At 43.1% G+C, this 27,557-nt stretch overlaps 1 protein-coding gene across 2 annotated transcripts; it reads left to right on the forward strand.

Moving 5' to 3' along the window:
• The first annotated feature begins 79 nt into the window (after nucleotides 1–79).
• Nucleotides 80–27,557, forward strand: LOC138975708 (vacuolar protein sorting-associated protein 33A-like). 2 transcript variants are annotated; one of them, XM_070348458.1, is made up of 16 exons: nucleotides 80–201; nucleotides 2,087–2,152; nucleotides 2,542–2,669; nucleotides 3,510–3,594; nucleotides 9,274–9,378; nucleotides 9,782–9,898; nucleotides 12,806–12,980; nucleotides 14,521–14,699; nucleotides 15,365–15,455; nucleotides 16,322–16,396; nucleotides 17,960–18,039; nucleotides 19,878–20,096; nucleotides 20,469–20,637; nucleotides 21,060–21,182; nucleotides 23,465–23,618; nucleotides 26,329–27,557. In XM_070348458.1, the coding sequence occupies exons 1-15, from the start codon at nucleotides 91–93 to the stop codon at nucleotides 23,569–23,571; spliced, it is 1,830 nt and encodes a 609-aa protein (XP_070204559.1). In that variant the 5' UTR covers nucleotides 80–90; the 3' UTR covers nucleotides 23,572–23,618; nucleotides 26,329–27,557. The 2 variants fall into 2 exon arrangements, with proteins under 2 accessions (XP_070204559.1, XP_070204561.1); XM_070348460.1 differs by lacking the exon at nucleotides 23,465–23,618.

Raw genomic sequence — 27,557 nt, forward strand, 5'->3', positions numbered from 1 at the left:
TCATTTTTACAGACAAAACACACTTCTACATTGAGTTTGAAAGTAGGTCATTATTTGACCTTTTTCTGCTGAACTAGCTTTAGCCTAAACATGGCGACCGGAGCAGCCCACCTCAGTTCCTCCAAACTGAATCTCGGTTTGCTGAGAGATTTTTACAGAAGAGAATTCTTGGAATGCATTGACAAGTGCCTGGGGACGAAGGTCAGCTCGCTGAGAAAAGTTGTTGCCCTAGCTGTGTTGCATTATTTCGTGATAACTAGCTTTTGTTTTTGACTGTCCACAGTGTTTGTATCACATGATTTCTCTCTCTCTCTCTCTCTCTCTCTCTCTGAGTCTGAGTCTCTCTCTCTCTTTGCTTTAAATTTGAATGCTTCAGTTTTAGTAATTGTGCATCAGTGTGATTTAGTTAATATTCTGCTTAAAGTAATATAATCTAGCAAAGAAACTCTCATTGCCCAAGGACCTGTACAGTGTACATTTCACTCAGGTTGGGGGTTGTAAATGTATAAATGACTATGTGACAACGCACTGGCGATGTATACAGGGGTCAGGATCTTGTATACACTCCGGCGTTAACTTCTGGCCGTGAATCGAATTTGCCATTCAACACCACTTTGCGATAGGAACGCAGAGCAGTTGATTATAAGAGTACAAAGAAACAATTTAAACAATCTGATGCTGCACAGCCTTAGCTGTAACGTAGATTACATTGTCGGGGTGTACTTAAAAGACCAGACACTGAACCGCATCAACACTCGGAGCGTCATTCGACGCCATTTTGCGAAGGAACACTTCACTTTCGATTCATGGTATCAACCATAACGACGCTTTGTCTGACAATTTCATTGACCGAATGCGTTCAATCATCTGCTACAGTGCTAGGTATAAAGTATTACATTTATAGAACACTTTCCTTCACATCTCACATCATGATCAACGCCTCCTTTTTTTGACGACATCAGCGCTCAGTCCTGATACGATTTGTTGCATAGGCCTAAAAAAGCGACTTGGCTGAGAAAAAGCGCATTAATTCCTAATCCTATGCAACGCACAGCAGACGTTTGAGCGCACCCTTACTCCAATTCAAAACGGCTGTGTTTTGAGTGTGCATTCCAGACTGTAAACTGTAATTCTCATTGTGAAGCCTTTTGGTGCCAGTCATAGTTTTCATCCTACCTTTCGCCCCTGATTGTTCCTAGAGATACAGATATAGATCTATTTGAAATTAAGCCAAGAGCTACAGACTTTAGGCAACATAGGCAAAAAAAATAGGGTCGATAGGTCGGGATATATTTTTATTTATTTTTTTTTTAAACATATTTTTAAGTTATTTTGCCAAAAAACAGACTTTTTTTTCTTCTTTTTTTTCTCCCAAATGCCAAAAAAAAAGCCTACGGTCGCGCAAAAAAATAGGGTCGGTCGGGATACCGTAAACAGACTTTTTTGGGGGGGGCCTTCGGGGTGTTGAATAGATGACAACGCACGAAAAAGGTCTTAGAATTCGTGTTTGAGCGTTATATTTTTCAAATCTAAATGCTGTGACGGTGATATTGATCATCTCCAATGGTCACAGGACAGTGTTTGTTTATGTAATGCGAAGCGTTTTAGCGTTGTATAGCATGGGATGTGCGTGCGTTTGCTAGACTATCTATAGGATTGACTTCCTCAATCCAACAGTTTTAAATTTAATCTGCTTTGACGTATACATGCGTATCTATGACGACTAGATAAAGTACTATGACGAACGGAAGTCACAGGAGAGCTCGCTGATTAAAAATCATTTAATTATTTGGCATAATTTCGGAGTAGTTTTGGGCAAATCATTGCAGGTGTTTCTAAATTACAGTACAGCGGATGTCCCTTAAAGTAACTATTTAAGGTCCAATTGTTAGAAAACTTTCCAAAATGGCGCCTTAGGTCAATAGGTGTACTCTCTTTAAAGTTAAACAAGGGATTTTCCCTTTTCAATTTTAATTTTCACACTCTAAATTAGTTTAAGTTTGCTTTTGTGTATCAACTGTCATACACGTCCTGATTTAGTGCACACTGAGAAGTTTCACTGTAACAATGTAACCTTTGTTTTCAGGCAATAGTTTGGGATGATGGTCTCACAGGCCCTTTTGGACTCATCGCTGAGTATTCACTATTGAAGGTAAGCATCTTGCAACACTTCTGCATCACAGAAAAGAATGGATCAAAGATATTTGATAAAAATATAATTTATATGTTTTGTTGATAATTGTTCAGTTTGACTGAGGGTGAAACTGAAAGGTAGCTGTCATGTTTCATGATATAAAGTATGCTTCAGTGCAGAATTGATAAAATCTTATTAAAAAATGAAATAAAAGAATACACTTTGTGCATTTACTATTTTTGTTGCAATTGGACTAGGGTGTGTTACTAACTTTTAGGAAAATTACTCATGCGTGAATGAGTTTCAAACTAAAGTCTAAAGCCTTCATTTGTACATTTAGGGCATTGATCCTGCGATTATTTCTATAAATGACAGTGGTATCAACACAATATTGTGCTTACCCACAGGACCATGAAGTGGAGAAAATGTTCCCCTTACGGACAGGAAGTCTGCCTCCTAGCAACGTGCAGAACATTGTCTTCCTCACACGACCAAGACTGGAACTCATGGAGAAAATTGCACAGAATTTGCACCAGTAAGTCTGGCATGCTACTTATTGTTAGTACTACAGATGGACAGCAAACTCAAAACAATTTTCTTTCCCTCCAAAAAGCAGTGCTTATTTGGAGTTTATTAATTAAGAATTGCAAATCCGTACTCTGATTTATCCCAGAATCTGTTTCATGTTACTGTTAGACCCATTTACTTGATTGATTTATTGACGGGGCGCAATGGCTTGGTAGTGATTTATTGACGGGCGCAATGGCTTGGTGGTAAGATGCCGGCCTCCAAAGCGGAAGGTCGTGGGTTCGAATCCCGGGCGCGCCTGGTGGGTTAAGGTGGACATTTGTCCGATCTCCCAGGTCAACTCACGTGCAGACCTGCTAGTGCCTTAACCCCCTTCGTGTGTACACGCAAGCACAAGACCAAGTGCGCACGGAAAAGATCCTGTAATCCATGTCAGAGTTCGGTCGGTTCTAGAAACACGAAAATACCCAGCATGCTTCCTCCGAAAGTGGCGTTTGGCTGCCTAAATGGCAGGATAAAAAACGGTCATAGACTCATACACGTTAAAAAAAACCAACGAGTGTACATGGGAGTTTCAGCCCACGAACGCAGAAGAAAAGAAGAAGAAGAAGATTGAATTACAATAGAACTTATACATTGTTTTCTAAGGAGATGTGTAGATGTCATTAGTTGAGCTCCACCAACCTAGCTTTTTGTATGCTAGTACATTAATGTGTAGGTTAATTGGCAAGATGCAACTTTATACTAGACATATTTTAAGCTTGGAGGTTTATTAGTTCAGCTAAGGATAAGATAGACTTTAACTACATTTGAGATTGAAGTTTGAACTAGGTGACTTTGTTTGCAGTGAGGAAACTAAAGGTGGCTACAAAAAGGAATTTCATCTCATATTCGTGCCAAGAAAGAGTCTTCTGTGTGAGAGAAAATTGAAGGTATGTATTGCATATTGAAAGATGTTTTGTGAATGTTCGGATGATGCATGAGGTGAGAAGTAATAGATTCTGAGGTCAGGACTATGGAGAGGGAGGGTGGAGATGCAAAAGCGGATACAATTTTCTATGGTGGCTGTCCAGCAGTCACACTCACAGGTTTATTGTATGATCATCATGAGTGTTTTTATGCTACAGTGATAGCTAGATGCTAGATGTCAAAAAACTACTCAAATTACCTGCCCTTGTAGGGAGGTAACCAAGCTTAAAAAAAAAAGACGCCATAGCCGTTGCTATGGCCTGACCCAGCCTGGTTACCCACAATACCCCGCGCGCCACGTGGGCAGCAGCATCCTGAAGAATCATTCTCGACTTTCGACTACTCACGGTCGGAGGTGTTTGGATTTACTACTCTCGCGGCCTTCTCTTACTGACCTGTCTGTTGGACTAGCTGGTTTCTTGGGGGCCTTACCTGTTCGCCGTTTTGGTGAGACCTTTCCTTTTTACATTTAGTCAAGTTTTGACTAAATGTTTTAACGTAGAGGGGGGAATCGAGACGAGGGTCGTTGTGCGTGTGTGTGTCTGTCTGTGTGTGTGTGTGTGTGTGTAGAGCGATTCAGACTAAACTACTGGACCGATCTTTATGAAATTTGACATGAGAGTTCCTGGGTATGAAATCCCCGAACGTTTTTTTCATTTTTTTGATAAATGTCTTTGATGACGTCATATCCGGCTTTTCGTGAAAGTTGAGGCGGCACTGTCACGCCCTCATTTTTCAACCAAATTGGTTGAAATTTTGGTCAAGTAATCTTCGACGAAGCCCGGACTTCGGTATTGCATTTCAGCTTGGTGGCTTAAAAATTAATTAATGACTTTGGTCATTAAAAATCTGAAAATTGTAAAAAAAAAAAAAAAATTTATAAAACGATCCAAATTTACGTTCATCTTATTCTCCATCATTTTCTGATTCCAAAAACATATAAATATGTTATATTTGGATTAAAAACAAGCTCTGAAAATTAAATATAAAAATTATTATCAAAATTAAATTGTCGAAATCAATTTAAAAACACTTTCATCTTATTCCTTGTCGGTTCCTGATTCCAAAAACATATAGATATGATATGTTTGGATTAAAAACACGCTCAGAAAGTTAAAACAAAGAGAGGTACAGAAAAGCGTGCTATCCTTCTTAGCGCAACTACTACCCCGCTCTTCTTGTCAATTTCACTGCCTTTGCCATGAGCGGTGGACTGACGATGCTACGAGTATACGGTCTTGCTGAAAAATGGCATTGCGTTCAGTTTCATTCTGTGAGTTCGACAGCTTTGTATTTTCGCCTTACGCGACTTGTTTGGTTTTGTAATTGTATTTTTTGCTTGCTTTAACAGACACGTGCAAATATTTTTTCTGGGTGACTGTTTGTTGACTTAGTCAAGCCATTATGGCCGATAGCAAGCTCAGTGCGAGGCAGGAAGGCGACTTGGCTCTTAGCCCTGTAAGAAAGGGTAAAGGTAAAGGAAAGTCAAAAGAAAAGGAGGTTGACCTACCCGCTATGCGGGTTACCCTGCTAACAGTACTACTTTTCTGGTACCCATTCCCCCTCAGCATGCATCTCCTCATAAAGATCATTTGCCTGAGCCCTCGGCCCTAGACTCGCTTAAGGATGAACTTTGTGTTTTTATCACTAAGCAGCTGGCGTCACGGGAGGCAGGTCTTGCGCTGCCCCCGTCTGTTGGGGATTCTTCCTCTCTGGCACGTTTGGTACCGGCCTCTTCGGCAGCGGTGGAAGGCCTCTCTGCTTCTTCTTCGCACTGGTCGAGTGCTCCTGGCCATCTCGGTCCGACCCCTTCTACCTCGGGTAGCGTGGGGGTTGGTCGCGAGCACCCTCTCCTTTTGGAGGGGGGGTCGGCTCCTCGCCTGCCTCTTACCTCGCCTCGAGCGCAGCTTTGTTGGACATGCAGCCCCCTTTTCAAGGGGGAGTGGGGGGGCACGGTGAGTGTGGTCTACCCGATCACTACCATGCTTCGGGTTCATGCCCGTCTGGTTTTTCTTTTGCTCATCCACAGCCCGGGGGTGTTGTAGGCCTTCCCAGGCTACGTTACATACCTCTGCTTTGCCACAGGTTGGGCAAGGGGATGTGTCGGTTGGTCACTCTTTCCCGCCCTACGGGCCGGATCGGGTGATAACTGCGGGGCTGCTGCCTCAGTCAAGAGCGTTACCGTCTTACCAGCGGGATTTGTCCTCAGCCAGCAACCAACCCCCCCCCCCCTGGGGGAGTGGTGTGGCTGCAGCAGGGGGACGGGTGGGGACAGCCTTTTGTTGCTGCGTCCCTCACCCCATCCTTCCCCCCTCGGGCGGGGTTCTCTGCGGTGACGAGCCACCCCCCTCCTCTCTCGGGTCGGGGCGTGGCCCAGACCAGTCAGACAGGCTCTATGCACGGGGACGCGGCTCTTGCACAGCGTGTGGCTTATAGTGGGCCGGCCTTGGCTTTGCCTACTGCTTCTTTTCACTCTGCCTCCCAACAGGGCTCGGTGCTGGCTACCCACCCCCCTCCCTCCTCGGGGCAGGTGAGCGGTGGGGGTCAGCAGGCAGGGGTAGATCACGCGGTTCTCTCTCACACTGGACAGTGGGATCAACAATCTTTTCAGCAAGCTTACTCTCCTGTCTCCCCTCCTTCATGTCGAGACACGGTGGTGGTGGGGGGGGGACTCGGACTCCGCAGAGGAGGAGGAAGAATGTGTAGCTTTGCCTGCTTCTTTCAGGCGCGCTATGCAAAAAGCAGCTGAGGTTGCGGCCAAATATTTCCCATAAGGGGTGGTGGATTCGGGCCAGGGGGTCTCTCTTCCCCCATCCGCCTCTGATGACTTTAGGCCTACACGGTCTGATTCTCAATCTTTTAGATTTGTTGAGTCTCCTGCGATCTCTTACCACATGGCTCAGCTTTTGGCTAGACCCGCACCTCAGGGTAGCGGAATCCCGCCTACCCCCTTCCCTCTCCTGCATGCACATGGGCCTGCGGCTGGCCCATGGTTGGCCTCGGGTTCGCAGGCCACGTCTTTTTCGCCGTTAGTTCAGAAACGGCTGGATTGGAATGCCAGATCTCGTAACCTGATTCAAACATTCTCCCTTCCTAGGGCCACTTTTCCGTTTATGCCGGAACTGGTCTCGCTTCTTCCTAAGCCACCCACCGGGAAAGCGGGTCTCTCGCTCAGTGATAACTCTCTCTCCTCTCTGGAGGAGGTGGGCAGGTATGGTCTAGAGTTAGCGTCTATTGCGGAAACTCTCCTCCGTGCGCTCACACGAGCTATCACGGCTTCTCTCGAACCTTTCTCGTTCAGGGATGACGCCTCGGCTAGGGACGTCTCCACTCTGCTTTCAGCGCTGGCAAAGGTCAATTCTGAGAGAATGAGCTCTTCTTCAAAGCTCTATGCTCTCGCTGTTTTTTCCCGGCGTGATCTTCTGCTTTCTCAGGCTGGGTTTTCTCAGCAGTCTACCGTAGATTCTCTGCGGTCGTCCCCGTTTGTTGAAGGCTCCCTCCTGGGGAGGGTGGCCCTTGATGCCCGGCAGAAGGAGCTGCAGGAGGCAAGAGACAGGCATTTGGCAGGGTTTTTGGCAAAGCCCCCCCAGAAGTCTCAGTTTTATCCTTCATCCAAAAACAAGAAGCAGCACAGTTCCCAACGCCCGAAAGAACAGGCGAACAAGGCGGCACCCTCTCGGGGGACCCCTTATCCGAAAAAGCCGTTGTTCGGAAAGGGAGGGGGGGGGGCTCGTAAGCCCAACCCCCAATGATGCGCTCCCGGTCGCACCACCCCCTCACCCCCCACACTTGTTGTGGCAGGGGGCTCCTCCAGGGCTCCACCTCATTGACAGCTGTGGGGCAGGGATGTAGCTCAGTCGGTAGCGCGCTGGATTTGTATCCAGTTGGCCGCTGTCAGCGTGAGTTCGTCCCCACGTTCGGCGAGAGATTTATTTCTCAGAGTCAACTTTGTGTGCAGACTCTCCTCGGTGTCCGAACACCCCCGTGTGTACACGCAAGCACAAGACCAAGTGCGCACGAAAAAGATCCTGTAATCCATGTCAGAGTTCGTTGGGTTATAGAAACACGAAAATACCCAGCATGCTTCCTCCAAAACCGGTGTATGGCGGGGTAAAAACGGTCATACACGTAAAAGCCGTGCGAGTTTCAGCCCATGAACGAACAAACAAACATTGGCAGGCGTCAGTGCACAGCCAGTGGATAGTAGGGGTGGTGCGGTCGGGCTTCAGGCTGTTGTGGGAGGAAGACAAAGCCCCCTTAACCAGGGAGCCTCCTCCCTTTCGTTTCCCGGCCAGTCTGGAGGCCAAGTCTGTTTTACAGGCGGAGATCGATTCGCTGCTGGCCAAAGCGGCTGTGGAGGAGATTGTCATTCACACCTCCCCAGGGTTCTATGGACGGCTGTTCGTAGTTCCCAAGGCTTCGGGCAGGTGGAGGCCTGTTCTGGATCTTTCCCTGCTCAACACGTTCCTCAGAAAGATCAAATTCCGTATGGAAACCCCAGCCTCAGTCAGGGAAGCCCTTCGCCCGGGCGACTGGGCCACCTCGGTGGATTTGACGGACGCCTACTTTCACGTCCTCATGCACCCCACCGACAGAAAGTGGCTTCGCTTTCGCTGGGGTCATCAGATTTTTCAGTTCAGGGCTCTGCCCTTTGGCCTATCGCTGGCACCGTGGGTGTTGAATCAGAGTCAGGCAGTGTGCCAGTGGCACACTCAGATCGTGTTGAACCAGGCTTCTTTTCTGGGGTTCTCAGTCCTGAGATCAAAGTCAATGCATTGATGAGAATTGGGTAAGTATATTAATCAAATGAAAATTTACTTTTGAAATTTTCGATTAAAGTATGCGTCAGTGATCGAACACCTAGACCTGAGAACTTCTTCTGCGTTACCAAGGCCTGAGAACAGCACTGAGTATCGGTTCTCATTATTCATTCAAAATCTAATAAAATCAGGTCTTAGAAAGAAGGTAAATTTACAAAGGTTATGAACAGAAAATCAGAAAAAGAAAGGTCTTAAAAATGAGAAAGTCTTAAATTAGGGATTTTTGAAAGCGAGTGGTAACGCACTTGCGCTCGGAAGCGAGAGGTTGCGAGTTCGACCCTGGGTCAGGGCGTTAGCAATTTTCTCCCCCCTTTCCTAACCTAGGTGGTGGGTTCAAGTGCTAGTCTTTCGGATGAGACGAAAAACCGAGGTCCCTTCGTTGTACACTACATTGGGGTGTGCACGTTAAAGATCCCACGATTGACAAAAGGGTCTTTCCTGGCAAAATTGTATAGGCATAGATAAAAAAATGTCCACCAAAATACTCGTTTGACTTGGAATAATAGGCCGTGAAAAGTTAGGATATGCGCCGAAATGGCTGCGATTTGCTGGCCGATGTGAATGCGTGATGTATTGTGTAAAAAAATTCCATCTCACACGGCATAAATAAATCCCTGCGCCTTGAATATGTGCACGATATAAATTGCATAAAATACAAATAAAAAAATAAATCCCTGCGCTTGGAACTGTACCCACGGAATACGCGCGATATAAGCCTCATGTTGATTGATTGATTGATTATAGCAGAAATGGTGGGGGAAAAACGCTTTGTACACCAGAAAGAGCAATTCTTGAGTTTACATTTGTTCTAATTCTTTTCAGGAAAAGGGAGTGTATGGCTCGTTTTCAACAGTGGAGGAGTTCAACATGACCCTCATCCCTTTTGATGCTGACCTGCTGTCCATGGAGATGAACGATGCCTTCAAGGTTGGTTGGGCCTAATAAAATGAAATGAAATAATTAATTTAAAATGAAATTTAAAAAAAAAGTTTATTTCTGCTGACAAGGCCTTCAAAATTAGGAACGGTAGGTCGTTAAGTTTTTTTTCTTTTTATTGATGGGGTTGTTTTTTTTACACTTGCTTTTTATTGGCCAGAAATCATGCGAGCTGTGTCCCCTGGATTTTGGGGAAGAACAACTTTCCTTGAAAGTCTGCTAAAATGAGTTTTTTTAAATTTTTTTAAGCAAGGGTCAGAATAGTTTTAGGGTCGAGAGAGGACAAAAATAAGGTCAGCATTAAATTTGTCTTTCTTAGTCTTATCTGGGTGTATGATTTTTGCTTGCAAGCCTCTGCAACAGGGCAATGATTTCATACTGTTACATGTTACAGGAATGCTACCTGGAGAACGACTTCACATCCATGTACTACGCGGCCCAGTCCCTTATGACTCTGCAGGCATTGTACGGGACCATCCAGTACATTCACGGCAAAGGGGACTGTGCCAAGGTAACAACTTGCTGTCAATCAAATCAAGTCTCCCCAGAAAGCGGCGTATGGCTGCCTGAATGGCGGGGTAAAAACGGTCATGCACGTAAACACTCACTTGTGCAAAAACACGAGTGAATGTGGGAGTTTCAGCCCATGAAAGAAGAAGTAGAAGAAATCAAGTCAAATTAGCTGTGTTTTCTCAAACATGAGAAATTGCAGTGGTGGTGCGTAAAACATAACACTACAACATTGTATGTATTTAAATTTGTATGTCAACATTTAGTACAGCAGACTTCCACTAACTCGCGGTCTTTGGGGTCCAAAGATTTTTGATCGCGATATATCCGATTCGCGATGCAGTTTGGGGTCCAATTAAAGGGAAGCAACCGCGTTCTCTTCTGTCAGAGAAAAACGTGGTTATTTCCCTTGTTGGTCACAAAAAGCCTGTGACCGTCACGTTGGCGTGTGTGCGTTTGCCGTGTGTGTATGTGTGTGCGCGTGCGCACGCACGCCTGGCATGTGGTTCTGCTACAATGTTCATGTGTATGTGTTACTGCGTTTCTCGCAAGTGTGACACTTCTGTTGGCAACTAAGTTCTCAAAAGATGAACTGCGATGACACGTTTTCTTTTATCAGCAGATGACGATTTCTTTTCTTTTTTCTCCGACTCATACGTCGTCACAAACTTACTAGTTAATCAGACACAGACAGAAACAGACTTACACTGTATGCGTATAGCGACTCACTGCTGCACACACACACACTAACTGACAATGAACAGAACGCAAGCCATGGTGAATTACCACATTATTTTATTTCGTTTGGAAATGCAAGAAGCTGAAGCACTTCATGGCGCCTGTAGAAAATCCGGGGCGTCTAGCAGAGATCACAATTAGCTGGACTCGGGTGTTCAACTGCACGCCTGACTGGCCATACTGACTGGCCAGACACTTAACCTCTATAGGCACGTGGCCAATTTGACGATACCGATCGTGGCAGGAAAGTTCTTGACTGAGTAGGGCATGTGCGCGTGAAAGGTTTGTTTTTCTTTTGTTCGCAGGTCTCGATCAACCCGTAATGTACACAACCTGAAAACACACACACTCGTAGAACACTATTTGGAGAGACTGAGGGAGAGAAAGAGAGAGAGACTGATAAGATGAAATAACAATTTACTGCATGATGAAAAGCCATCGGACCCAGAGAGAGATAGCGTGGTTATGATAGAAAATTTTTTCATGATCTGTACTATTTTTTGGCCTTTACGTGACAAATTTTGTAAAAAAAAAAGGATTTAAAAAAAAAAAATTTAAAGGTCGGTCCTGTTTTTTTCGGGGTCCAAGAGGTCTCCGCGATATAGCCGAATTCGCGATTTAGTGGACCGCGAGTTAGTGGAAGTCTGCTGTATTACTATTGAATCTTTCTTTCTTTCTTTCTTTATTTGGTGTTTTACGTCGTTTTCAACCGTTCAAGGTTATATCGCGACGGACTATTGAATCCACATCTCATACGTACATTAAACATTTTCACCATTAAGATGTGAAAGATAAATTCACATATCTAACCAAGGTCTCCGAAAGGAATTTTGTTACAAGAGTCAAATTTGTGCACATTCAGGGATCGCGTTAACGCATGTTTTTTGCGTATTTGTCGCGTTTTAAAATCCGCCCACGCATTTTCCCGGCGCTTATGCGTAACGCATACTCAAAACAACTTCTATTCAGAACGGCATGCTCAGCAGCACATCCCAATACTGAATCAGACTATAGCACACGCACGCGAGTTTAGAATCTCTAGTCTGCTCTGGATCAAACCATAAGCGCGCGAGTTCAAATCTAAAGTCTGTTTTGGATAAAACAAAATGAGGTGACGTGCTCTCGGCATAGAGTGTCGCAAGCGACGCAAAGCAACGCCGGTCGGTTTTCTGAAACAGAACATAATACACCCAAAATGCCCTGGGCGTGTGGCGCCAAATCTAGGCCGAGAGACGCTTTCAGTTCAAGCCTGTCTTTGATTCATTCAAAACGGCATGCAGCGAATGTTGTCCTCATTTTTTCGCACATCGTCATGATTTAACTGTGTTATAGTGTGACGCAAAATCGGTTCTGCTTTACGCGTTTTTTGGCCGACATTGCGTAAGCTGTACGCAATTTGAAAAATCCTAGCGCGATCCCTGAGATTGCTCCAGGTGTCGGAATGACCACGTGTGCACGTATGGACACAAGAAAGATCCCAAGCTCACGGCTAAAGTCTCAGGGCTTGGAAACTTAGATAGTGCAATTCTTAAAATGTCTGCACGCTATCCTCAGGGATAGCAGCCAACATTTCTCAAGGGCAATGAGTATATCAAATATCAAAACAGTTAAACCTGCCTTGGCAACCAGCTCTCGATAACAACCATCTGCTCTCAAAGACCGCCCCAAAGGATGCCTGATTATTTTTAGTATAACGACCACTTTTGGTTGGTCTCTTGGGTGATTGTTATCTACAGGTTTGACTGTAGTGAATAGACGGGTGCAATAGCCTGTAAGATGCTGGCCTCCAAGCGGAATGTCTTGGGTTCGAATCCCGGCCGCGCATGTTGGGTTAAGGGTGGATATTTTTCTGATCTCCCAGGCCAACTCATGTGCAGACCTGCTTGTGCCTTATCCCCCTTCGTGTGTACACCCAAGCACAAGACCAAGTGCGCACAGAAAATATCCTGTAATCCATTTCAGAGTTTTGTGGGTTATGGAAACACAAAAATACCAAGTATTCATCAACAGAAAGTGCCTAAATGGCAGGATAAAAACTGTCGGACACGTAAAAAAAAAACATGGGAGTTTCAGCTCATGTACATTGAAAAAGAAGGTGCCTCAACTGTCAACAAATTATGGACAAGTGTGATTGACCTGCCTGATGCCATAATAACTTGCTTGTTTCCAGCAAGTGGTGGACATGATGCGTCGCATGCGGGACGAGATGGGCGGCAGGGAGCCTCAAGTCTTGCCGCAGATCGACACCCTCCTCATCCTGGACCGCACCGTGGACCTCCTCACCCCCCTCCTCTACCAGCTCACCTACGAGGGTCTCATTGACGAGATCTTCGGCATCAACAATAGTAAGGCCACAGTTAGCTTCTTTTGTTTGTTTCACTGGATCTCTTGGTCCGAGCAAAGAGTATAACTTTAAAAAAAAAAAAAAAAAATTATTATTGTAGGAACAAGTTATTTTTTTATTCTTTAAGTGTGATGACTGACGAATCTCACACAGGACAGGAGTATGTCTGGGTATTGCCTAGTTTTGTGTTTTGCATGTTAGATAAGATTTATCAGTCTCGGCAAAAGTTTGACATTTTTCGGCCGGAAAAAGTTATGTTGTGACGAATCTCATAACAACTGGGAGAGAATGGTTACTGGTTGGTTATGGGTATAGTAAGGCCTAGTAGCTCATTTTGTCGAGCACTTCATTTGTGATCCTCGAGTCACAGGTTCTTCTTCTTCTTCTTCTGCGTTCGTGGGCTGAAACTCCCACGTACACTCGTGTTTTTTGCACGAGTGGAATTTTACGTGTATAACCGTTTTTTACCCCGCCATTTAGGCAGCCATACGCCGTTTTCGGAGGAAGCATGCTGGGTATTTTCGTGTTTCTATAACCCACCGAACTCTGACATGGATTACAGGATCTTTTTCGTCCGCACTTGGTCTTGTGCTTGCGTGTACACACGGGGGTGTTCGGACACCGAGGAGAGTCGGCACTCAAAGTTGACTCTGAGAAATAAATCTCTCGCCGAACGTGGGGACGAACTCACGCTGGCAGCGGCCAACTGGATACAAATCCAGCGCGCTACCGACTGAGCTACATCCCCGCCCATGTACAGGTTCAAATCGAGACAGATGCTGCCACAAAGAAACCTCTGTTTTAAGACCTTACGTTTTCAGACCACTCAGTACATTGAGACCCCATTTCTCAGACTCTCTCTTGATGGTGTCTGTCAATGAACCTCTTTTTAACTTTAAGACCTAAAAAAAAAAATCTTTAGTTATCTAAAAAGCGGAGTACTACTATATAATTCCAAACATCTACAGGTGTATAATATCATTGAGTCACTTGAGAAAAAGTGACTCTATGTAATCGGTCAGTGTTAGTCTGTCCGGCCGGCCGTCCGTAGACACCACCTTAACGTTGGACTTTTCTCGGAAACTATCAAAGCGATCGGGCTCATATTTTGTTTAGTCGTGACCTCCAATGACCTCTACACTTTAACGATGGTTTCGTTGACCTTTGACCTTTTTCAAGGTCACAGGTCAGCGTCAAAGGAAAAATTAGACATTTTATATCTTTGACAAAGTTCATCGGATGTGATTGAAACTTTGTAGGATTATTCTTTACATCAAAGTATTTACATCTGTAGCCTTTTACGAACGTTATCAGAAAAACAAGGGAGATAACTAGCCTTTTCTGTTCGGCAACACACAACTTAACGTTGGGCTTTTCTCGGAAACTATAAAAGTGACCGGGCTCAAATTTTATGTGAACGTGACTCATTGTGTTGTGAATAGCAATTTCTTCCTGTCCATCTGATGCCTCATATAATATTCAGAACTGCGAAAGTGACTCGATCGAGCGTTTGCTCTTCTTGTTATTATTCAATCTATCAGCCAGTATCAAGCTGCCAGCTGAACGCCTGGGACCTCAGCCTTCTCAAGAAGGGGTAGAAAGCAAGAAAGTCATCCTCAACTCGGCAGACACTCTCTTTGCTGAATTGCGAGACAAAAACTTTAACGCTGTGGGCAGTATAGTCAGCAAGAAGGCTAAACTCATTACAGCAGAATTTGGGGTAAGTAGGTAGATTTCTTTTCCTTGTGTTTTTACTTCAATTGTGTGAGCGTGTGTGTGTGTGTGTGTGTGTGTGTGTGTGTGTGTGTGTGTGTGTGAGCGTGTGTGTGTGTGTGTGTGTGTGCGTGCGTGCGTGCGTGGATGTGCTTGTGCGTGTATGTGTGTGTGTGTGAGTATGTGCTAGTGCATGTGTGAGTATGTGGGTGTGTATATGTGTGTGTGTGCGGATGAGCTTGTGCATGTATATGTGTGTGTGTGTGTGTGTGTGTGTGTGTGTGCTGGGGGGGAAGAGGAGAGGGGCGGGAATCAGTGTACAATCTTTCTGATGATGTTCGGACAAACCTCACAGTTTTTGGTGCCTCAAAAAGAGAAAGTTAAGCTGCATGCATTCACACAGTAAAATTGAAAGTTCAACATACCACCGTCAGATTATTCCCCTTTGTTAATTGTTACGAGATAATTATGACAGTTTGTAGATTTCGTTTTCCTCTTCTTCTTTGTCTTCTTTTGTAGTCGTGTGGTGCAACTCCCATGTACATTTTACATCATGGCTTTTCACCCTGTCGATGTCATGTAGGCAGCCATAGTCATTTTCGGGGCATCATTGTAGATATATATCTGTTTTTATATACGTTTGATTTTATGGTTATTTCTATTTCTGTACAGGAACGACATGCAGCCAAGACGATTGGTGAGATGAAGCAATTTGTGTCCAAGCTGCCTCACCTCCAGGCAACAAGACAGTCCTTGGCCACACGTAAGTCAAGTTTGCTAAAAGGAATAATATCTTAAGAAAGAAGACCCTCAGATTGCTTCCAAAGTAAAACCACAAGATTCTGCATTACAAATAATGCTACCGTGCAGGAGAACTGTGTTCACTTTGCAAAGCAAATGAAGTGTATTGAAAGCTTCATTGAATTTGGTAAACTTGGCAAAGAAATGGCGTTGTTTGTGAGGGTTTGCTTTGGTTACTTCCCTTGATGCAAGGTAGCATTTGTGTATGTGTCTATAGGAGCACTGCTTTAAAGAGGGTGTTAGCCACCAGGCGGTACCTCTGGACTATTTTTGTTTCCAGCATCGGAGAGAAGAAGTGCCTTCTCATTCACTCACTTTTATTTATTTACATTAATTACCATACTTGTGTTGTGTTTTCAAGCAAACCATGCCGTCTGCTTCTAGATTAAGGTCCAGATTCTTCAAATTAGTCAAATTTGCCAGAATATGCTTGAAAACTGTCAGATCAATACGATATTTGCGTTTTAGACCAAAATTTGACCTTGGACACAGATCGAGATATTGTTGTACAGGACTGCCTACAGCACAGTGGGATATGTACACCTCAACACATGTAATTTGGTACCATCTCAGTTTTGCACCACTATAGAAAAATCTGACTTTAACTCCTGTTCTTTTCTCTTCTTTGAGTTTGAGCCAATTGTGACGTCGGAGGCCATCTAAAACTATTATTTAGGCGGCTGGCTGAGACAACTAAAGTATGTGTTTTTAGTCGTATGACTCGTAAAAAATAAAATTCTAAATAGAAATGATTGATACATAAATGTTTCTTGCATTGTTCACCGAATCCTCCTCAATTCACAGTTTGTTCTATTCTTCTGTCTTCAGACACCTCCATAGCAGAACTGGTGAAGGAATGTACAGATGCTGACGACTTCATTGACGCTCTCAGGTGTCAACAAGGTATGACGTACTCCCTGTTGGAGTTTCAAGCTTACTGTGGCTTTCCAGTTATTTCACTGATTCTGTTGTTTTTACCAGCTGTGTGTTTGATTGAACATTCGATTTTCCTTCTTTGAACCCTGTGACATCAGAGGCTGACTAAAACTCATGTTTATGCAGCTGGCCGAGAATACTAAGCAGTGTATGTTTGCATGTGTTTATTAATAAAAAAACAAGTCGCGTAAGGCGAAATTACTACATTTAGTCAAGCTGTGGAACTCACAGAATGAAACTGAACGTAGTCCGCCGCTAGTGCAAAAGGCAGTGAAAGTGACGAGCCTGTTTGGCGCGTTAGCGATTGCGCTGTGCTTCATAGCACGCTTTACTGTACCTCTCTTCGTTTTAACTTTCTGAGCGTGTTTTTAATCCAAACATATCATATCTATATGTTTTTGGAATCAGGAACCGACAAGGAATAAGATGAAATAGTTTTTAAAACGATTTCGGAAATTTAATTTTGATCATAATTTTTATATTTTTAATTTTCAGAGCTTGTTTTTAATCCAAATATAACATATGTATATGTTTTTGGAATCAGAAAATGACGAAGAATAAGATGAACTTGCTTTTGGATCGTTTAATAAAAAAATAATTTTAATTACAAGTTTCCGATTTTTAATGACCAAACTCACTCATTAGTTTTTAAGCCACCAAGCTCAAATGCAATACCAAACCCCGGCCTTCGTCGAAGATTGCTTTGCCAAAATTTCAATCAATTTAATGGAAAAATGAGGGTGTGACAGTGCCGCCTCAACTTTTACAAAAAGCCGGATATGACGTCATCAAAGGTATTTATCGAAAAAAAGAAAAAAACCGTCCGGGGATATCATACCCAGGAACTCTCATGTCAAATTTCATAAAGATCGGCCCAGTAGTTTAGTCTGAATTGCTCTACACACACACAGAAAGACAGACAGACACACACACACACACACACACACACACACACACACACACACACACACACACACACACACACACACACACACACACACACACACACACACACATACACCACGACCCTCGTCTCAATTCCCCCCTCTATGTTAAAACATTTAGTCAAAACTTGACTAAATGTAAAAAATGAAAGGAATTGCAACTAAACAGGATTGATGCATAAATGGCATTTGTATTTTTTACCAAAATATGACATTTGACACAGACTTTGACAATTGCAGTCATTGTTCATCTTGAGCGCTAGAGAACAACAGCTGTCTCAAGCTGTGTATGTCATATTTTGTATTTAAGAAAAGAGCGTATAGTGTAATGTGCATCAGCATATGGTGATGCGTAGATTTAATGTGAACATTTCCACTTTTTCTATTCTCATGTCATTTTGGATAAGACGGATATGACCATTGATACCAAAACTTGTTTGCCCAGAACTGCTTCTTGTGTGAAATATTCAAAGCATCGGATATTTTAAGTGCGCTTTGTTTTGTTTGTATTTCAGTCAAATTGACTTTCATTTGTTCAACAAATGGATTTCTTGTAGGTCTCTTAATCCTCTTGTTTGTTTTTCAGAGTTTATCAATGGATTAGAAACAGACAAAGTGCATCCACTTGTTGAGGAATGCATTGCAAAATCAGAAAAGCTGTCAAAGGTATGCACTATTTTCTGTTCAATACATTTGAAAAATTGCTTATTGGATTTTTTGGCAATGTTTTATGTGCATGTAAGCAGTCTCAGGCTTTACCACTGCTTTTTGAAAGGAACTGTGGATGATATAGCACGAACTTCCAAGGCGGGTAGGAGTCTTAAAATGGAGATGACTTTGCAGAAACATGTACCTGAAAAGAAAAACAAGTCGCGTAAGGCGAAAATACAACATTTAGTCAAGTAGCTGTCAAACTCACAGAATGAAACTGAACGCAATGCAACGCAGCAAGACCGTATACTCGTAGCATCGTCAGTCCACCGCTCATGGCAAAGGCAGTGAAATTGACAAGAACAGCGGGGTAGTAGTTGCGCTGAGAAGGATAGCACGCTTTTCTGTACCTCTCTTCGTTTTAACTTTCTGAGCGTGTTTTTAATCCAAACATATCATATCTATATGTTTTTGGAATCAGGAACCGACAAGGAATAAGATGAAAGTGTTTTTAAATTGATTTCAAAAATTTAATTTTGATAATAATTTTTATATTTTTACTTTTCAGAGCTTGTTTTTAATCCAAATATAACATATTTATATGTTTTTGGAATCAGAAAATGATGGAGAATAAGATGAACGTAAATTTGGATCGTTTTATACAAAAAATATTTTTTTTACAATTTTCAGATTTTTAATGACCAAAGTCATTAATTAATTTTTAAGCCACCAAGCTGAAATGCAATACCGAAGTCCGGGCTTCGTCGAAGATTACTTGACCAAAATTTCAACCAATTTGGTTGAAAAATGAGAGCGTGACAGTGCCGCCTCAACTTTCATGAAAAGCCGGATATGACGTCATCAAAGACATTTATCAAAAAAATGAAAAAAACGTCTGAGGATATCATACTTAGGAACTCTCATGTCAAATTTCATAAAGATCGGTCTAGTAGTTTAGTCTGAATCGCTCTACACACACACACAGACAGACAGACAGACAGACAGACACACACACATACACCACGACCCTCGTCTTGATTCCCCCCTCTATGTTAAAACATTTAGTCAAAACTTGACTAAATGTAAAAAATGGGGTGGGGGGGGGGGGGGGGAGTTCACGCAAATGAGTTCCATTGTATATCAATCAATCAATATATGAGGCTTATATCGCGCGTATTCCGTGGGTTCAGTTCTAAGCGCAGGGATTTTTTAATTTTTTTTTAATGCAATTTATATTGCGCACATATTCAAGGCGCAGGGATTTATTTATGCCGTGTGAGATGGAATTTGTTTACACAATACATCACGCATTCACATCGGCCAGCAGATCGCAGCCATTCCGGCGCATATCCTACTTTTCACGGCCTATTATTCCAAGTCACACAGGTATTTTGGTGGACATTTTTATCTATGCCTATACCATTTTGCCAGGAAAGACCCTTTTGTCAATCGTGGGATCTTTAACGTGCACACCCCAATGTAGTGTACACGAAGGGACCTCGGTTTTTCGTCTCATCCGAAAGAATGTGTGTACCATATATTTTCTCACACCACTTAATGAGAAATGACATTAACTAAACAAATAAATATTTCTTTTTCACCCTCGCTTCCAAAGTCAAATCTCTGATGTCAAAAGCGAAACAAAGTTTGAGAAGACATCATATTCATAATGTGACAAATAACGTCACATAAAATTCTGCTACATCTGCACGTCACCTGTGGAACTGAAAAAGAATTTTGAGAAAAGAGTTTGTCTCAGCAGCAGTAAAAAGGTTCTTGTTGGGTCACCGCCAGGCTGTGGATGTATCAATACCGTCGTCATTCAAATAAAGAAGAACATCTTCTGTCTTCAGGTGTTGCGTCTGATCTGCATTCAGTCTATATGCAACGATGGCTTGAAGCCCAAGGTCATGGACTTCTACAAGCGTGAGATCATTCAAACCTACGGCTTTGAGCACATTGTGACCTTAAACAACCTTGAGAAGGTGGGCATGCTGAGACCGCATGGGGCGAGGACGTACCAGGTCATCCGCAAGTCTCTCAAGCTGATCGTAGAGGAGGTCAACGAACAGGTAAGGAATAAGGGATAAGATATCATATAGTCCTGTGATGGGCGCAGTGGCCTTGTGGATAAAACATCGTCCTCTGAATCGGAAGGTCGTGAGTTCAAATCCCAGCCGCAGCCACCTGGTGGGTTAAGGGTGGAGATTTTTCTGATCTCCCGGTCAACTTATGTCCAGACCTGCTAGGGCCTTATCCCCCTTCGTGTGTAGACGCAAGCACAAGACCAACTGGGCACGGAAAAGAAGGGTATAACCTGATGCCCGGACCGTATCATACACACACTGCAATTCCTTTAGTACACAAACTTATTTCTTTGCAAAAAGAATTAAAAACGTGTTAAAAAAAAGCAGAAACAAAAAACCCAACTTATTTCTTTGCAGAATCCCACAGACATAGCGTACGTGTACAGCGGCTATGCACCGCTGTCAGTGCGACTGGCGCAGTACCTGGCACGGCCTGGCTGGCGCAGCATCACGGAGGTGTTGAACCTACTGCCTGGACCCAAGGTGGAAGAGGTGCAGCAGATTCCGGCCGCTCTGCGCAAGAGGCGTGAGTTATACTGTCACCCTCTTTCACTTACACTCCCTGTCTTGTTCTCTCTCTATTTATCTTTCTCCTTCTCGCTTTCTCTCACAGTCTCTCTCTGTTTGTCTCGCATTCTGTCTGTTTCTCTTCCTCTGTTTTTCTGTCTCCCTCTGTTTTTCTGTCTCCCTCTCTGCCTGGATCTCTCCCCTCCCTCTCTCTCTCCCCCCCCCCTCTCTCCCTCTCTCTCTCCCTCTCTCTCTCTCTTTGAAAATGTGTGCAAATTGTGTGTTTGTTTGTTGGTTGTTTTTTGACTGATCAAAAAAGTTCCAGGGTTGGGAGGTAAGAAAAGGGTCTGTCAGGAAACAAGTAACTCTTCTGTTTTCTTTTTTACACCATAGAGCCAGCATTGAAATAATCAGATTGTGAATGCTTGTTTTGTACCACAGGTAGCTCCATATCTTCCTCACAGTCTAGTACAGGGGAGCAGAAACTTACACTGATCTTCTTTCTGGGTGGGGTCACCTTCGCTGAAATTGCTGCTCTTCGTTTCCTCGCTCAGCAGGATGATGGTATAGTACCGTGTTCAAGCCACGAATATTGTTGCTTTCGGTTATTGGTGACTTCTTATTTATACTTTGGCTGTGGTGAAAGTTTTCATTCTTTGTTGCTGGTGAAAGTTTTCATTCTTTGTTTTCTTTAGGCAGTTTTACTTTTAGGCAAGTTATGTCACAGACACAATTTCAGAAACAGTCCGTTTCCGTTTGTATGGCCATGTTGGGTTTGATGCGTGCATGCCTGGTTTTCTCCTGTAGATGGGTGTCGGCACAGAAGGTCTGCCCGCTGTCCTCAGCCAACATGCTCCGTCTTCATGGCAGCTCAAATTTTTTATCGAGGTTCTCTCCTCTAGATCCGCCGTGTTTCGCCTAGGGGCTTGCGCTGCCTAGTTGATAGGGTCACCTCGTAGAGGATGTGGTCATAGACCACGCACGGTCGGTCTTGGGATAGGGAAACGTTATGCTAGTCCGGAGGGATTACGCCACAATGGCCACCTCGCGAAGACCCAGGGTCCTAGACTAGGGAGGTCCAAGGGGGAGCACCGGAAGGGCTACCCCTCTACCCGCACCTCCAACACAATCCCTTCCCCTGGTATCTTCATCCCCAAGGAGGAAACAGAGCTACCTGCAACACCCCAATCAGAAACGGTAATAGCGTGGGCTTTGTTTTTCTTTTTGAGTTTTGTGTTGGTTAATCACTTAATGATCATGTTTATTACAGTGTGCATGTTGAAATGCAAAGGAAGGCCAGTGTAATGTGACATAACAGTTACTTTCTTGGAACTGCTTGAAAGTTTTATATTTCATTCTTCAGTGTTGTTTCTGCATGGCTAGAAATTGTAACTTCTGTTTGAGTTCTTTTGCTAATAGTCTTCAGTTTCTGTCATGATTTTCTTTGTGTCTAACTTCTGCTTGTGCAAAACACACTACTACTGTATTTTTTAAACATCTTAGTTTAATTGTGATGAGTCACTCTCTCTCTTTCGCTCTCTTGCTCTCGCTCTCTCTTTCTCTCTCTTTCTCTCTCTTTCTCTCTCTCTCTCTCTCTCTCTCTCTCTCTCTCTCTCTCTCTCTCTCTCTCTCTCTCTCAAAACTTAACTTCTGTTTCTTCTAGTTATTGAGTTACCCTCAATGAGCGAGGGCTGGATGAAAAAAAAGCATGCTTGCATTGCTTATTCTGTCACCCTCGAAAAATAAAGTTCAATTCAATCTCTCTCTCTCTCTCTGTCTCTCTCTCTCTCTCTCTCTCTCTCTCTCTCTCTCTCTCTCTCTCTCTCTCTCTCTCTCTCTCTCTCTCTCTCTCTCTCTCTCTCTCTCTCTCTCTCTCTCCTACATATATTTGGTTTGGTGTTTGTTTGACTCACTGGCATGTGCTTGCATTAACCAGTTTTGTTCCCTGGGCATTTGTGGTTGTACAGTTGAGTTTATCTCCCAGGAATATGACACTACACCAGTATACGATGAACTTGGTGGCCAATATGACATCATTAGTAACCATATTGCGTACTTGAACAAAGGTCTGTTTTTGCTTGTTTTTATTTCATTTATCAAAGAAACACACCAGCATGGACAAAAACTATAAACCGTCACAGTCTAGAACCAGCAAACCAGAAGGATTTATTTTGTTTAAAATGTGTGAGACAGTTAGAATTAAAACCAAGTGAGGTGGAGTGCCAATGACAAGAAACAAGGGAGACGTAACCGCAGTGATGATAGTTCAAACTAGCGCCTCTGCTAAAAAGCCTTATAAGTGGACCTACATTTGACTGTTGAAGGAATTTGTGACCAAGAATGAGGAGCCTACAAATGCCCAGGATGAGAATGAAGCTGACCGTTGTCTTGTGTTTGGCTGATACTGCATAACAAGTACAGTGGAGGCCCCCTCCTCACAAATCCCCCCCTTTTTAAGAGCTTCAGATTTTCTGTTCATAATCTCTGTAAATTCACCTCCATTTCAATACTCCTTCCCTTTAAAAACTTGATTTACTGAGATTTTCTGAGGTCTTTAAGTTTAATAGACAAATTCCGGAAATAACTGCGTCAGGTTTGCGTTTGTAGTGAAATAACGAATACTCTTGCTTTTAGTGAGGCAAGCTTTCTACACATGTTTCAGACACATCCATCGCTAGTGACTTGCCTCTCATGTCACGTGGGAAAGTTAGACGCACTAAAAGCAAGAGTATTCACTCTTTCACAAACCGGACAGAGTTTAAATTCCGAACATAGTCTGTTAAAGGGGGGTTCCACTGTAAATTATAGTGTTGTAACTGCATGATAGCTAATCTGTGGTGTTGTAGTGGGCGGTGAGTTGATTGTGGCGGCAACTTCCATCATCACCAGCGATCGGCTTCTGGACAGCATGGGCGGTGACTGTTGTGGCACGATGGAGGAGTCACCGCAGTAACCACAGTCACCGCACGGCTCTGTGCAAGCTTGATGTCTCTTGCTTAGGTTGCATGCCTATCTTTCATTTAACCCTTGTTTTGCTCTTTTTTGTTTTCTAAAATTGCTTAACCCTTGTTCCATTCTTTCTGTTGTCTTATAATCGGATTGTAAAAATGTGAGACTTGAATGGAATATTTCTACCCAGAAAAAATGAGTGCTGTTTATAATTTGTATTCATTTAAGGGGGTCCTGATTTGGCCTATTATGGTCCGCTGGACCCGAAAAGCAACAGCTAACTAACTATTCATTTAAGCCTCATGTCTGTAATTTGATTCTGTTAGTGTAGCCTCCTACAGATTAGTGTTGTTTTTTCCTCTTCATAACACATCTTTGTGCCCCAATTTTTGTTAGCTTTTGTTTCCAATTGCATCATAGAGCATGTTTATACTCATAGACTGCATTAGTTATTTGAATGTGATCAAGAAAAAACCCAATCTAACTCCCATTATTTTTTTAATGTTTTGATATTTAAATAAATCCTGCTTTCAGTCAGTAGCCTAAAGTAAAATGTTATTGAGCATTTCAATTGACAATAGGGCGGGGATGTAGCTCAGTCGGTAGCACGCTGGATTTGTATCCAGTTGGCCGCTGTCAGCGTGAGTTTCGTCCCCACGTTCGGCGAGAGATTTATTTCTCAGAGTCAACTTTGCGTGCAGACTCTCCTCGATGTCTGAACACCCCCGTGTGTACACGCAAGCACAAGACCAAGTGCGCACGAAAAAATCCTGTAATCCATGTAAGAGTTCGGTGGGTTATAGAAACACGAAAATACCCAGCATGCTTCCTCCGAAAGCGGCGTATGGCTGCCTAAATGGCGCGGTAAAAACGGTCATACACGTAAAAGCCGTGGGAGTTTTAGCCCATGAACGAACAAATAAACAAACAAACAAAAATTGACAATAAAAATGTAATATTGCTTGTTTGGATTTTCTGCTTGGTGGTATGAATCATGCGCTAGAAGAAATAATCAAGGCTATCGGGTTAGATTTTTAGAATATGGCAAATTAGGCCAATGTTGAAAATATTACACAGGACATAATTGTAAGTTCTGTAAGTAGAATTGACAAGTTTTGCACTCAAAATAATAGTTATTGTGTTTTGACAGATCTAGGGTTTTAACTTTCGCCGGCACTCGTGGGTCCGTGCGGACCCAGAAGGGTGTTTGATTGCAAATATCTCTTAAACCAGTTGGAATTTTTTAATGAGCTTTTAGAAATGCCTCAGACACCCAACAAGCTATCATCCCCTAAAAGCTCATTAAATTTCAGTGATAATTAATTAATTAATTAATGGTCAAATTTAGACTACACACGGAAGCATTCGTGGGGACGTGCGGACCCATACTTTTCAAAGAAGGAAAAGCGTGTATACCCTTCCGAGGCACTCGTGGGGCCGTGCAGACCCATACTTCTCAAAGAAGGAAAAGCGTGTATACCCTTCCGAGGCACTCGTGGGGCCGTGCAGACCCATACTTCTCAAAGAAGGAAAAGCGTGTATACCCTTCCGAGGCACTCGTGGGTCCGTGCGGACCCATACTTCTCAAAGAAGGAAAATTGTGCTAACCCTTCCGTGGCACTCGTGGGGCCATGCAGACCCATAATATTTTAATTGTTCCAAATACCGTGTATAATTAATTAATCATCACTGAAATTTAATGAGCTTTTAGGAGATGATAGCTTTTTAGGTGTCTGAAGCATTTCTAAAAGCTCATTAAAGAATTCCAACTCGTTTAGGAGATATTTGCAATCAAACACCCTTCTGGGTCCGCACGGACCCACGAGTGCATCCGTGTGTACTCGATAACGAGTGCCGGCGAAGGTTGATAGTCCTACAGGCTGATACCTAATAGAGAAATTCTAGAAATAACTTGATTGGGGTGGTATGGGTTGTAAAGGAGTGAATACTCTTGTTTTTATTGAGGCAAACTTTCCCATGTGACATTTTGCTGCCAGTCACTAGCGAGGGGCACATGTGGTCAGCACCTACAATGTCAAGTGGGAAAGTTTGCCGTAATAAAAGCAAGGATATTCACTCTTTCACAACTTATACAAACACAGCAGTTATTTCCGAAGATCATCTACTAAAGGTCCTTGTCTACATTTTTATACCGAAATCGCCATTTGACCATTAAAATGCAGAGTCTATTATCTACAAATATCAACAATACACCCCCTTTCGATCAGGAAAGACGAAGCCAGTGTAGCCGTTTGAAAATTCATTGTAGTATTCCAGCGTAGTACTCATAGTAGGATATCCTTATTTGGAAAATGCCAAGGGCAAAACTCCTCTCAAATCCCGTGCATTTCGTGCGTTTAAAAAAAAGCGTGGACAGCGCTCCAGTGTCAAACTGTTGCTGCACTTGTTTGGGCGTGGCTATAAGCATAGTGACATGAATTTGATTGGTCAGTATTTTTAGGCAAAGCACATGTTCTCAGCAAACAGAAAACAAAATATTGGAAGCGTGAGTCACGCTACCCAAAAATAAAATCTTTTTTTACATATATTTTTTTTTCTATAACTTTTTTCCCCATGGTTCATTCATCATCTGACATAACTTTTTAGCGAAATCTAACCATAAGATTATTGAAAAAAAGCAAAAATGTAGACGACCACCTTTAAGGACCAACATGGGGTGTTTTGCTACATACAATTATGTTGGTAAGATGAAGTTAATGAATTCATACTGATGCCTTGACAATACCAGATGATGTTGCAGGAGGCACAGACTATGTGGTAGCCACCACCAACCTGATGTCTGGAGAAAGGATGATGGATCATCTGGCTCAGAACGTGGAAACTGTCACTCTCAACCCTTTCTGATTGCTTACTTCCGTGCCCGTGGAAAGTACTATGCATTGGTCACTGCGATGTTTTGAGAAAGTCAATCAATGAGTCTTATATCGCGCATATTCCGTGGGTACAGTTCTAGGCGCTCTGCAGTGATGCCGTGTGAGATGAAATTTTATACGGCCAGTAGATTGCAGCCATATCGGCGCATATTTACCTTTCACGGCCTATTATTCCAAGTCACACGGGTATAGGTAGACAATTATTAACTGTGCCTAAGCAATTTTGCCAGGAAAGACCCTTTTGTCAATCGTGGGATCTTTAACGTGCACACCCAATGTAGTGTACATAGTGGTGACTGCGATGTCTGGGGAAAGTGCTACACATATCAAGCACGATGAAATATTGACAGTGCCATTCTCAGCTCTTTGTGATTGCTGGTCTCGATGTCAGGGACAGTTTGAAGGATCACCCACCATAGAATATATTGAGACCCTCAGGTTCAATCCTTTCTGGTTGGTCATGGTTGATGTGATGTCTTGGTAAAGTTTCACCTGAGATGCTGTAAAAGAGAGATTGCAAGACCGAGGAATGGTTGTGTAGCAAGGGGAAGAGAGTTATGGGGTTATTGTAATGCTATGGCTTGAAACTGTGTGTGAAGGCAAAGACCGAATAATTATGGGAAGGTATGTTTCAGTCAGAGTGAGTGACTATTGTGGTTTTACGTCCTCTGAGGTAACCAGGACCTATATGGGACATGACTTTTCCGTCAATTCAGTTCATACTTTTTATGCTGGTGATGAATTCAAGTTTAATGTGTGTGTGTGTGTGTGTGTGTGTGTGTGTGTGTGTGTGTGTGTGTGTGTGTGTGTGTGTGTGTGTGTGTACAAGCAATATAGGGAGAGAAAGAGATGGAGAGACAGACAGAGATATGAAGTTAGAATATTTAAAGAGGTGCAATATTGTCGGACAAAATTATTCGCTGAATATTCTGTAAATCCTTGTGTATATTTTGCTATGTAATTTTGTAAAGTTACTTCCATATTCTTGCATCCATGTAAAAATAATATGTTTCCAAACTGACATTCCTGTCACTGCCATGGCAATAAGTGTCAACTGGATAACTGAAATTATTAAAATTGCCACTGTGATTTCAAA

The sequence above is a fragment of the Littorina saxatilis genome, linkage group LG9, assembly GCF_037325665.1.
Source record: "Littorina saxatilis isolate snail1 linkage group LG9, US_GU_Lsax_2.0, whole genome shotgun sequence".
Lineage (NCBI taxonomy): Eukaryota > Metazoa > Mollusca > Gastropoda > Littorinimorpha > Littorinidae > Littorina > Littorina saxatilis.